The 13,806-nt window shown below is 33.4% G+C and overlaps 1 protein-coding gene across 3 annotated transcripts in view; it reads right to left on the bottom strand.

Annotated features, from left to right (window-relative positions):
• The window catches only part of LOC141448357 (uncharacterized), a 29,258-nt gene extending 18,685 nt beyond the window's left edge, over window positions 1-10,573 (bottom strand). The window contains exons 1-2 of one of the 3 annotated variants that reach the window (XM_074116705.1): window positions 10,433-10,573; window positions 7,280-7,442 (exon numbers count right to left, since the gene is read on the bottom strand). In XM_074116705.1, coding sequence (XP_073972806.1) covers window positions 7,280-7,435 — 156 coding nt within the window. In that variant the 5' untranslated portion in view covers window positions 7,436-7,442; window positions 10,433-10,573. Of the gene's footprint in view, window positions 1-7,279; window positions 7,443-8,801; window positions 9,100-10,432 lie in introns of those variants that run through there. The other 2 variants (XM_074116706.1, XM_074116704.1) reach the window with 2 other exon arrangements.
• Between the last annotated feature and the right edge of the window lie 3,233 nt (window positions 10,574-13,806).

The raw sequence follows: 13,806 nt of genomic DNA, 5'->3' as shown, positions 1-13,806 counted from the left end.
TATTGGACCCAATAATAAACTTGCCGACAAAACACTCACGGTACATGCACGGGGAGTAGGTGGGTTTAGGTTTACTCCTTGCTCTATTTTTAATGCTCTTAGAAATCTTCGAAGACTGAATTTCATTTTTGGAATCTCTTATGCGGGTAGCAACTTTCCCAATAGGCGGATTGCTCTGATCCCCACCAAGAAGCAGGTTTCGTTTCCAGCTTTCCACAGAGCATGGTGGTAAATTTTGCCTTGATCACCTCGTTCTCCCAAATTGAACTCAATAAAATTAATTGGGGAGATTACTTTTGTATGCTGTTCATCATTTTAGGTAGTAGATTTGTACATTTCACTGCACTGGTGACCAATTATAGTGTTAAATAAGGAAACAGTTTTCCATAAAAACTCCAAAAAAAAAGGAAATCAAATGCAATTTTGAGAAAAATTTCAAGAAAATATACTTGTGGTTTAAGGATGAATGTAAGACATTGTATTGAATGCGCAGAGGTTCAAAGCGGATAGTTAAGTTTAAGCTTCATTCTAGTTTCCTCCACATGTACATCCGGTAAGAGAATGAAATACATAAACCTGCCACAAACCCAATACTACTTCCGGACGAGCAGTAAAAGTACGAGGTTACTCAGCACAAAATTAGAATCTTAACTCCATTGAAAAAAAAGATTTCCCACACAGAGCCAAGGAAGGGCCCAAATGACCTGAACCAGGACATTCTCCACGGCAATTAAAAGGGCATTTACCTTCTAAGGCCAAGGACCTATATAGGCAGAATGCTATAGCATGTAGGTCAGCCGCCAGCTGCTGCTGGCTGCTCTCTCTACAAGGGCATGTCTCCTAGAAACAGGTAACTACACAACCTTTTCTAGTCTTGGTATGTCCCTCCCAGTGACCAACTTGATTTTTTTCAGGGCGATTTTTTTTAGCTGTAATACTTCCTTTTACTCACCGCGGCTACGTTGACGCACTATTCGTCGAAGCCACTTATTCCAGTCCCAGATCTCTAGTTACAGAAGTTCTCTTGAATACCAATAAAAAAAGTTGTAATTTTTACAACTGTCAAGCATAAAACCTGTTAAGTTTTTTTTTTTAAAAAAACTCACGAAAGTCAACGCATTTGATTATTCTGCCATTACACCATTTGTAGAACTGTACACTAAAAACAACGCTTTTAACAACCCATATCTCTTTTCATAAAAAACGAATTTTCTTAAACAAAAATAATTAATCCAAATGAAATTTACAAATTAAACATATAGTTTAATATTAATCACTTAAATGTACAACAAACATGTTTTTAGTAAAGTGGTTATTCCAATCGGCTGGTTTTGATCAGAGAAGGTTATAAAACAGTGATGTAAACATTTCATATAATACTCGTACGTATATAAAAAGAAATATCTCTAGCTTAATTTTAAATTCAAAATTTTATTTATAAATAATAAATTAATCCATTGGTTAAATTTATTTTTTAATTATTTTCTTTGTATGATTCATGTTAAGAATTAAAACTTCCTAAATAGATATTAATTTAGCAACAGTACTAGTAATTGTAATTACCTTCCATCACTCAATTTATCACATTAATTAGCCCATTATTTAGCGAATGTAGAAAAAAATATATTTATCGAAAAGATGACTAAATTGCTAAAAATTTAAATTGTTATAACTAATTGAAGGTCAATGTGTAATACTTTAAGATTACGAAATGATTAATCAAAAAGTTCATGGAAGTATATCAGTTTAGGCCCGCCTACTATTATTTTAAATTTATAAATAGAATTTGAAAATATATTAAATTCATAAATAAAAGTTTTAACAGTAGCAATGTTTTTTTGTTTAATGAACTTTCTATGTTTATTTACTTTCTAAAACACAACTTGATTTAGGTGTAACTATCGATCCCCGACAATAAGCTTATGCAATATATCAGCCAATCGATTCACTGAATCGATTTTTCCCAATTCATAAGTAAACGATTTTCTTTGAATTCTACAGAACTATACTGCTCTTTAGTACTTAGTTTCTTCATACATTAGTAGATTATTAGTTGATTGAATTTTTAAGGTCACTTTTGGGCAGCTTTACTGCTTAAAGCCTCCATGAGGTATTTAAAGGCCATTTTTGAGCAGGGCTTACTTTCTAAAGGCTCATTTCAGTGTTATGTATGGAATTATCACGAATTAAATACTAATGAAGATAAATATGTAACCAAAATACCAAATTTGGAGAAAATGGCTCACCGGATGTGCTTTTTCCTCGTATAGAACTTTTTTTTTAGCGACTTCTTTTTCACAATTAACTTCTTACAGTGAACTACTTTATTGTTTTTATTGTTAAGTTTTCAAATTGAATCTAAGGAAGTGAACGTCATGAGAATTATTTTGGTCTGTGGGGGGGGGCTCTAAGAAAACTCAATTTAGAAAATTGGAAACGATTCTACTTCCTTTTATAAAGAAATGAAAGAAGGAAATTGATTTAAAGAAATTTCCTTTTTTTATTTTTTCCAGGGAACAAGAAAACAACAGGAAGTTATAAATTTTAGGAAACCTTGAATAAAATATAAAACTATTCGATTCACTCATGGAGGCATGTGATTAAGGTGACACTGATGTGTGTGTTGTTTAACTACCATCATTGTAAAACTTACGTATTAACTACGTCTACTCCGAACATTCCAAACTGCACACTAACGCCTAAAGGAATTTCCTGCGTTTTAAAAACTAATGGACTACCATCACACTATCTAATGGTACTGCCTTAGTCAAGTTTCGACTATTTTATCTAACCAAAATGTGTTGTCTTACGTAGTTTTTTTAATTGTTCCTGTCGATACTGTCGATATCTGTTTTTTCTTTTTTAAGCACATTCCAATGATTTTGTTACTTTCATTTAACAAATGTTCCTCACTTTTATTAGATATCCTTTCAATTTGTTTTGTAGGAATTTCCACATTGAGGAAAAATCCACTTTTGGGGTTCCTCAATCCAACAAAAAAAGTGGTTTCAAGAAACGTAAAACGCAGGCATTAGTCTAAACTGGCAACATTTAAATTTAGTAATACTGCCGTGGAACCTGACCGGAAATTAGCGAACAAAATTCCGGAAGTACCAGTTTACGGAAGGTTTGTGTCACTTTTACTGAGATTTCCTCTCTGCTTCCTGTGTTCACTACGTACTCACAGAACTATAACTTTTATTTCTATATTTGTTTTAGGAAATTTCTATTTAGGACATATTTGGGTAAGGTACATTCCTACTTTGTGCGTTAAGGATTTGTTACATTATTCATTTATTTACAAACTGACTTAAGGGAAGTGTTAAGGGAAGTAGTGTGGCCAACTTTCCCACTCGGAAAACTTCGAGACAGGTGGATGTGAAAGGAGAGAACACGCGGTCAGGTTGTACTGCAAGTTTAAAGGGAAATTCAGGAAGCGAAAATGGATTTTGCAGTTAGGTAATGAAGAAGATACTGAGGGTCTGTGATATGTTGCCCTATAATCTCATGTGTGGTTTCCCCGAGTACCTACATACTATCTGAAAGGAGGTAAAAAAATTTCTCTGTCGTTGATGTGCACAGGAGAGATTCGTGATATAAATATGCATTTGAAATGCATACCAATTTCTTAATTTAAACAAAAACGCGGAAAAGAAAAAATGCGCTTATTGCATTCGCCTGCATGAACACCAGCAGTTTGCAAGTGGACGAACGGCTTAGAGTTTAGCTGCTACACCTTGCTAGTTGTGGGGTCTTTATTGATGAACCGGTTTGCAAACCTGTTTCCCCACAATTAGCCCCGTTCATAGCCTATATATGGACTGGAAGCCACAAGGAGTCCTCGCTTCTCTTCGGCCCCAAATGTGGTCCCCCTTAAATGATACAGCGGACTAGGAGACTATGTCCAGAGAATGAGATTATTGGGCGGCCCCCAAGCTACACTGTTTCCTTAATCGTTGGAATCTCAACGTGATTTCCGCGTGGCTGTTGATTATTCGACTGCGTGTAATTCTCTTAACATCCGTCAGCAAAACAGTCTTGGCTCTTCCAAGAGGGTGAAAGGAAGTTCCGGAAACTCTGATGCCACTCATTAATCACCGTGCTCTCTTGAAAATTAAACAAAGTGACTTTTCTAAAGAAAAAGCCCCAAAAATAAATTTACCAGGAAAAATGTTTCGTTGGCTCTCACATGTTGCTGGCGAAACTCAATTTCGAAAATTGGGCACAGCTAGCCAAAAGGATAAACAAAAAAATCATGCGTCCAACAGGAAAGTTAAAAAAAAATTGGGAATAAGCAAAAGTACGTACAAATCTAAAAGGGCTTGTAGTAAATCAAGACTCACGAAGACGCGAGCCGCTGTCTAATATGTCGCGTCCAGTCACAGCTTTCTAAGAAAACTCTGCTGTTCCATTACAAACAGCCAAGAGTGTGATGCTGGAAAGAACACATCTGAAACATGATACGGCTCCTGTCGATAATGCAGAAGCCATTAAACCGCTAATAATACCAAGAAAACCTGTTTCCAGCGATTTTTGTCTAACCTTAAACTTGTGGATCTTCAAACCGGAGAACGGAATCTGTTATGTAGGGCGACTTTCTACAGACATTAACTTTGTACAGTTCTAATCAATAAATTTTGTTCAAACATGAGATTTGTGGATTTAGATGGCCTTTAATGAGGGTTCAAGATCATATTAAACCAGCTGAGTGGGCCCTCACACGACTTCCTCTTAGTGGACAGTCGAAGGGAAGTTCAAATCAGACAAAACATCAAACACATTCAACTGATATTACTCAAGATGCAGGTTGCAGAGCCGAAGATCCTAGACATAACTTGCATTAATACCATATTCCTATAATATAACTATTAAAGAAAGAATTTAGCTTCTCTACGTGTTAAGTCGACAAGAGGTTAAGAGGAAATTGCAGGCGTTATTTTTGAGAAAAACTGCAGTAAGAGGTACTTCCGTTACAGTCAGGAATTGCAATTTCAAATTCCTGAGATTTCTGATTAAATATGGAACCACCAAACGGAAATTTCTGGTGAAAAAATTGACACTACCTAAATAACTGCAGAAATAACGAAAATTATAATAAAAGCAACTAATGTTAAAGCGAACAGCTTGCATTTAGTAAAAATTCGTATTCGGGAGAAAAAATTATTTGAAACATCACAGTTTCGAGTTTTCACCAGAATTTTAACTTCCCTGATACTCGAGAAAGTTTTGAAGAAAATCAGAATTAAAAAAACTAGTAAAAACAATCTCATACGAAAACGTTAAGAATTGAGAAGGATCTTGAACGTAAAAAAACAATCAGAAATAATCAATCCAGTCGAACTAATAATAAACTAAACTGGTTAGGTTAACTAATAAAGAAAGCAATTCGACCTTGAGAACATCTGGTGAGGGGCTGCTGCTACATCGGACAAAGGAAACACACGTTTACTGACGGTTTCAACAAACATAAAACTATCCCTCCTGTTTTGGGATGTTTTTTATAAATTCAAGGTGGGGGTCTCGAGCAAGATGAACTTCCGACTTTTCAGAAATTCAAACCAATGACGGGGATCCATTAGTCAACTAGATGGTGCATTTGAATCCAAAATCAGAACCTGAATACTATACTCACTAATATTACTATTCGCGTAGTACAATCTATATGTATATTACACTGTTAGAAGTCTAAACTTAGTAATAATCACGATAGGTTATCACGTCGTGATGTAGCCTGCACTAAGTTAATCTGTTTGACTCACGTCAAACGGAAATCGACCCCCGCGAGAACTGGTCATTTTCCTAGAAATGTGCTGGAAGTACATGTATAGACCTTGTGTGTAATTTAGACTAAGTATATAGTAGAGAGATCTATTTTCGCGAAACTCTTAATAATGTGAGAAATCTTCTCGTTTCCAAACCAGGAAATCTCTGCGCTCAGTGACTATCAAGATCCCATGGGAAAATCACATGAAATATAAAGTCTGAGCTTTTCATGTTTCACAGATCAAAAAATTAAATAAGAAAACTATTCAGCACACAGCATCTCAAAACCAATATTTCCGCTGAAAACACTTCCTTTTGTCACGAAGCAGTTTTTTTTTTTTTTAAAAATAAATTTTTTCAATAATCACCTTAATTTGCAAGATAATTCACGATAGTTTTCAGGGAAATCTCCAAAAAGAACCTTTTCAATATTTTGTACGAGTATATCAACGTTTGAGGGCTTCCGGCAATTATTTCTAGGAGTACAATGATTATGAGAAATGTTCTATTTAAAGTTTTTTACCGGAACTACATGTATTGAAGTTTTCTTGGTCACAAAACGAAGTCTATAAAAAAAAATTGTATCAGTAAAAATGTGCAAGTATTCTCCGAATTAGTACGAATTATCTGAATAAACAAACGCTAACAGAAGACTGAATACTGTATAACGTTTTGGAACATTAAATACCTCAAGTCGTGGGTGGATTTAGCGATTATAATCACTTTCCTGTCAGGTCTCACGGGAAGTACCGAAGCAAATTTCCATTTATATGCTAAAGAATTCACAACTCAAGTTCAAAAATATTGCACGATCATCAAAACTTATTCCTGGTTTTAGTGATTAGAGGTAAAGAACAAGTAAATATCTGTTTATTTAAAAAAGGGAAATTATTAAAAACAAAATTAATTAGGATTAAAAAATAAAATAGGAATAGTTTCTAGTACTTAGTTAATCCGCTAGATAGCAGCACGAGTAGCTAAAATTAATTTGTAAATGCACACACCCTAGCGGCTGGTATTAAATAAAAATTCTTGTGATGTCCCCCTTAAGTTTTAATTTTTTTTTTAAATTTGTTTTATTTTTTAAAAAAAATTAAGTTTTATACTGTTTTATCGATAAAAAATAGATTTCTCATTGATCACTAACAGAAATAAGTACAGTAAGAACCGTAGGTAAATGTTGCCGGCATAACTATGATAATTTTAACAGGCTTTTTAAAGTAATAATATTATTAAAAAAAATGTAAATTACCATCTATTTCTGAAAGTGTGTATACAATTAAAACTTGTTTTGTTTAAAAATATAATAAATATTCAGCATCATCAGCGCAGGTCATCCATCTGTTCCCAAACTTAACTACGAGAAACGACCGCACCCAAATCGGACTTTTTTTTCCCCCTGACCGAAATCACAAATGTTTTCGAAATATGGGGATACAATGTTTTTACGGAACTTATTTCTTATAAAATATAAATATAAATACATTTAAGAAAAAAAACTTTTTCATTCACATACCTGATTATTTTCTGTACTATGTGCAGAACCATTTTGAACTTTGGCCAAATCTTGTTCTTCAATTTTTTCTAATTTCTCTTCAACTACACCTTCTCCTTTCTCTTTCTTAGGAGTAGTTGAAATATCTACTGACCTTTTGGTCTGCCGGGCTCCCATTATAATTCTGCACAATACAAAAAAAATTGAAACTTTTTTTTTTTTTATCCCCAAAAAGAATTATTAGAAAAATGGAAAAATTATTAAGGGAAGATAAAACATTAAACTTCAAAATCTACAAAAACATATTCAGTCAAAACAAAGGTTTTAAATAATAATGAGCAGGCCAAAAGAATTAAGAGTTCGCAAAACCAAAAAAAAAAATCGATTTGTTACTGAAAAATCGACTATTAAATTTCTAATTTGCTAAAAAAAGGGGGTCCTCTCAAAAACAAAATTTCAGAAAAAAAAAAACGAAATCATCCTGACGAATTTTTTTTAAGCAATTAGTTCAACCTTTACAGAAAATGCGAATGACCTAAAATAATGAATTTCCCTACAGATTACTGTCATTTTTCTCAATAACATTTTTTATACAGAATCATCGAGATTTTCTATCGCACTCAGTTCATTAAGAAAACTTAATTTAAAAACTTAAAAAAAAAATTGCGATAAGTAAAAAAAAAATAATGTAAGTATTGAATTTGATTCGATATTATTACAAATAAATAAATAAAAAATTATCCATCCAGAGGGGTAAGTTTTCGAACAAGTCTGACAAGTTCAGAGGTGGTTGATCCCCTCCTCTTTAGAAACAGTGCTTTGGGGACCAGAAAGCGTTGTTGCCAAGTTGAACTTTTTAATACCATAGGCAGGAGTAGAAACAAAAAAAACCACACTCGATTCTACGGTTAATCAGAACTAATTCGACCAAAAAAAAAGTAAAACTGTTTCGTTAAGGCTTAATTTTATTTGACTTATTTAAATAGCTGATAGTTCAACTTTTAAAAACGAATATCCCGGTTTAACAGTTCTAACCGCCTTAACCACGCAAAATTCAAGTTAACCCAGACACACAGTAAACATAACTGCACATAATTTAGCAATATTTAACAAGAAAAAATTATTTTTACTAATTAATTAAAGCAAAAATAAGTGCGAGATTAAAAGTTACAACTACAAATTAATTCTTATTAACCGGCCGGCGTTTATAAAACTTTGTATAACCACAAAATTGTGCGTACGAGTTGTTGCTCTTGTTTAACATTAAATTTTATTTTACATTTAAAAAATTAAAATAAACGTTTAATTTATTTGTAAAATATACCAAATTTTGCACTAAAATGTAATTAACTTTTACTATAAATAATACAGCAGCCTAAATTTTTTTTTTTTTGGAAGATTCTGTGTCTAAGTCCAACTTTTTTGGTAAGGTAAATTAAAAATATCACTTTCATTATTAAACCCTATTTACTATTTACGGAGAAGAGGGTACGGAAATTTGATTTTAAAAAATAATCTGATGTAAAACTTTGTAACTACTTACATAAAAAATTTGTAAAAACGTTTTTTTTAAGAATCCAAAAAATAATGGAAAAATCCCACTTTAGTCCAACTTTTTTTAAAAAAAAAACAAAATAAAACACTTTATTTTTTTTTTACACTCAATTAAAAATTAAAAAGTGAAGCCACAGGCACCAAAAAATAAAAAAAAAAAACTTGGAATCACGTAAACAGTAACAACTTTCTGTACATACACAAAACACACGGCTTTAACAACTGGACACAACTAAACTACTGGAGCACCATGGACTGAATGAAGCTACCGCCAGGACGCGCTAGTGAGCCAACAGCGTGACAACTAGGACCCCACTCTTACCAACTAAACACTCAACGAAAATAATGTTTTTTGTTAATTATAAAATATTTTCCCATAATTTAGAATAAAGATGCGTCCGGCGAGAGTATAATCAATTAAATATTTTGATGTTTTTATTAACATTTCGTTAATTTGTGTCTTTTTGTAACAGTAAATAAATTTTCCATCTCAACCGTGTTTTTTTTTTTGCATCTTATTCCCCCTCTGCAGAAATCTAGAAATTCGTTAATGAGAATTTTACTATCATGGTGGTTTTCTTTCATCTATGGCATGAGGCGAAAATTGATGGTGCAAATTTTCTCAGTTGCCACTTTAATGACAGTCTATCTGTGATCAGTGTGATCAGCCACACCGAAACAGAAATTGTGGGGTTCCGACAATAAGGTTTCAGTTGACCCGTAAATGTCACTTCACTGGAAAACCTGTTTTCTGAGAAAGGATTGCCATTGTGGCAAAATTTCGAAACCAAGTTTACAAAGGAAGATAACCTTTTTAAGATTTTTCTGAGTCCAAAAGTGTTGATTGCACCTTAGCTTGCTCAGAAATTTTTTGAATCGATTGTATTGGTTTTTAGATTTTTTGCAGTTTCATGTAACCTAAAGTGTAATCTCAATTGGACTAAACAGAAGTGCCACTTCACTAAATAGACTGTCAGGCAGGGTGTGTTTTGTTACTTTTTAAAAGGTTAGTTATTTTTTTTTACAAAACTTTGTGAGTTAGAAGAAAATTTATTAATTTAAAAGTGCATTAATAGAATGTGGTATGAGTTATCACATACCAGAATGTCTAATGTAGACAAACGAGTCAATTAAAACTGAAGTGTGAACAGGTTAGAACCCTTTAGGGTAGCACTGAATTTTATAGCCAACATTAAAGTTAGTGGATAGAGGGGAAATTTAACCTTTTTATTTTGACAACCCTTCATACTTTGCAACCACTGGCTGGCTACTCGACCGCTACAAATTCCCCAAAACATAAACAACAAGAAAAAGTGCCCAAAACTGGCCAGTATTTTTCTTAGTCGCCCAAAAAAATTTTTGACAAAGATATTGGGATAATGCGTTGTGGTGTCTATAAAAACGTCACAATAGGGGATTCCATATAACAAACAGCTTTGTCTCTTTTGGCTGCAACGTTGCCAGATCTGATTCTATTAAATTCTTATTAAGTTGCACTTTCTTTTATACACTAACACTTAGGCATAAATATGGCCATATTGTGTAACCTTGAAATGTAAACAGAATGATTTGTTAATGAATTGTAATAAAAATAATAATAAACGGATATTAGTAACATACCATAAGGTGAATCAATTATTGATAAAGTAATGGCCAACAAAAATTAAAATTAAAATATAGTAAGAAGGCAGGTTATATTTAATAAACACTTGTGAAGGCTTTAAAAGTAAACATTTTTTACTTTATTTGCATTTTGTATCATATGTGCTTTTTTGGGAGTTATTTATTTTGTTACCAAGAGTCTATCATATGTTCTATTTGCGTTTTCTATATACTATGTATGTAAATACGTTCTTAAAACATAGTTACAGTCTTTATGTTCTGTAGTTTGCCACAACTGGTGTATGTGCCATCAGCAAAAATATGATCATTTCAAACGTGGCGTATGAGAGAAAATTAAGAATTTAAGTACCGCGGTTGGAAACAGGTAAATAGGGGAAAACGTTGCTCTAGTTCATCACGTGCGCACATATTCAACAATTTACTCTGTACCTACATTTAAACAAGAAAGCGCTCGATTATTTACGAGAAATAACAGTTTTTTGTCACTGCCTTTATAATCTACAGTTTTGACATTTATTTTTTTCCTATTTCTCCTATACGTAACAGCAGGTGACAGAAACATAATTGGAATACAGATTCTCAACATCAAACTGATGTTGTTCATCTCTGGTGATGGATGCAATACCGGTCTGACGCTAGTAAATCAAGCGTGCTTTAGACGGATAAAATCAACGATGTTCTACAGGCATTGCCCGGGCGCAACCTCATGTTCAAAAAATTATGTCCTTTTAATTTTTCAATTTGGTTGTACTACTTCTGCTCGCCAATTTCTGTGCTTGCAATTGAATGAATATGAGTCACATTCATTACTAATTTGTTTTATGAATGATTCATCCCCATTAGCATGTCATGCTATAAAAGTTTGTTATGTATTCTTATTTTTAAAGACAAAAAGCTGTGAGATCATTTAGCAGATCCTCTTTCTTACAAATTGTTTACAAGCAATTTTTCTCGCAACTTCGAATTCGTATTGAAGAGATATTATACCTGGTCATGATGGTAACTTAGACAGCATTCTTTCGAAAGAACTTCCTTGGTGAACATGGCTGAATTTGTTCATCACCAGACAGTGTTACTGGATGAAGATCTAGTTTATCATAGTTTACAAAACAAAAAACCGTCGATAGAGTACGTTATGCGATTCAGAAGCACGAATGCAACACTTCTGCTTTAATAAAATAGAAAAGAAAAGTTATTTCATTAATGTATTAAAAAAATATGTCCTTAAATTTTTGAAAACGTATTGTTTAATAACTTTACTAGTTTACTATAACCTTTGCCTAAAGGGATGAAATTTAGGATTTGTTGGGTCGTGGGAGAAGAAAGTTACATAATTCGGGTGTAAGTAAAGTAATCGCCTACTTTTTCAGGCGGGGCTTAACGTCCAACTACCAATTAGGTGTCATGGACGGAGGCGACTAGCAAACATACTTCACTGTAAATTTCTTTTATTAACCATTAAATAAAATCCAAGGCCTAACACCGGGAATCGAACCCAGTACCACAATACGTATTAGCATCGCTGGTCTCGCCTCTAACCGCTCGGCTACCGTGGCGCCCATAATTTGGATGTAGAAGATTATTATTATGTTGTACGGTCCTATAGTTCGATAGCCACGAACTTACTTGAACTTACTTCATGAATTCTCCAGATTCGCAAAGCCAATTAAAGTTGCGTTTTTTTCTGGTAAAAGTGTTCTAATTTATTATCTGTGATATACCGGGTGGACCAGTAAGTATTGTCCATAGGCCTATATGTGTGTAGTACATCTAAAGTGGAGTTCAATGACGTATTGGCCAACTTCATATTTTCCTCTGTTCTTGAGTGACATCACTTTATTTTTTTTTTTCTAAAATCCTTATTTTTTTGCAATAAAAATGTTATTACTCAGAAAGTTTTAGTCCGAATTCGATTCTTGATGATTCGGTTAGAAAGACAGATAAATTTTCTAAAAATTGATACCATTTTGAAGCATAAGTTATTCTCCAAACAGCCTCAATCTTCCTCCTGGATACTGGAAAAATAAAAGTAATCGAAATTTTTAAGAAAACTCTTTAGGCCCTCTTACGTGAACAGGTGCTGGCACTTTTTATGTAAAAGTTTCCTTGTCTAATGGGCTTTCTAAGGCGGTATATCATTTTCCAGGATTCCTTTTATCTTCGTATGAGAAATTACGTTTGTTTTGCAAGAAAACGTGTTCACGAGCACTCAACAGTGTTAGTTATCAAGTTGTTTAACTCATTGAAAACTCTTTTAGATGGACCCGTAGTCAATTTTTAAAGTAGATTACAAAAAATCAAAGGTTTCAAATAGCACATAAAATAAAAAAATCTGATCTCTCTGAAATATTTGAGAAAATGTTAGGAAATATTTTAAACAAGTACTATTTTTATAAACAGAAATCCATATGTACTCACTCCCGATTACAATTTCACCCAGAACTACCTGTGGAAAAGGAAAAGCCTGAATAATCCTTAACAACCCTTTCTTTTCTTTTCCAAAGCAGTTAGCTTTGAACCCTTTGAAATTTAAATGGGGCCATATTTTCAGTGACGTTGAAGCCATTCGTTTACATGAAAATCGAGAAAAACGTTTTTGTAAAAAGTTGCATTTTTTTGTTTGATGTATAGCCGATAGCTTTTCATCACTTCTGACCATCAAGTGTACCAACAGAAACGGATTAGAAGTTCCAGAGTATTTCCCATGTTTTATTTTTTTCAGCTCACATCAAAATTTTAGGGTGTAAAACTGGGATATGGAAAATTTGCCACGGGGGGCCGCTACACTTCATCATAACAGCGGGAGAAAGTGTGGAGTTCATCAGTAACTCTAGACCATTCCTTTTAAAAGCAACAAGGACAACAGGTATAGGGTTGAGTTATCAGTTTACACAAGCTGATAATGTAATTCCTGAAGAATGACAAACCTAAGAAAGGTCTGTGTTACAAGAAACTTATCTCTCTTAAAAAATGTTTATCAAAGAATTATTTTTATTAAATTTTCAATCTCCAGTTCTAACATCTGTAACAACACTCTTCGGCTTCTTCTTATAGTCAGCGTTTATTTTATCTTAATTTATCTCAAGCTAAACACAGAACTGATAGTTTTAAAAACTACTCTGGCAATGGTGAAGTTTAATTTATTCTGGGCCAGAGGGGAGGGGGGGACTGTGACCTTGGTGAAGTTTTTCAGAATGACTGCAGATTTCCGGCGCAGTCAAACGGAAGAACCCTTCCGGAATAAAAGTTTTTGTGTATATTTATAGCTAGCGTTCATTTCCGGTAATTAGGCCCGCTACGGAGTTTTCCATTATATTTATTTTTGTTTTTTTGTTGAAAGGGGATTTTTTACTTAATTCTATTCATTACTA

The sequence above is a fragment of the Rhodnius prolixus genome, unplaced genomic scaffold (assembly GCF_049639745.1).
Source record: "Rhodnius prolixus isolate KJV_2025 unplaced genomic scaffold, Rpr scaffold_19, whole genome shotgun sequence".
Lineage (NCBI taxonomy): Eukaryota > Metazoa > Arthropoda > Insecta > Hemiptera > Reduviidae > Rhodnius > Rhodnius prolixus.
Note: the sequence above shows the minus strand (reverse complement) of the source record. Positions and strands in the feature narration are given on the sequence as shown.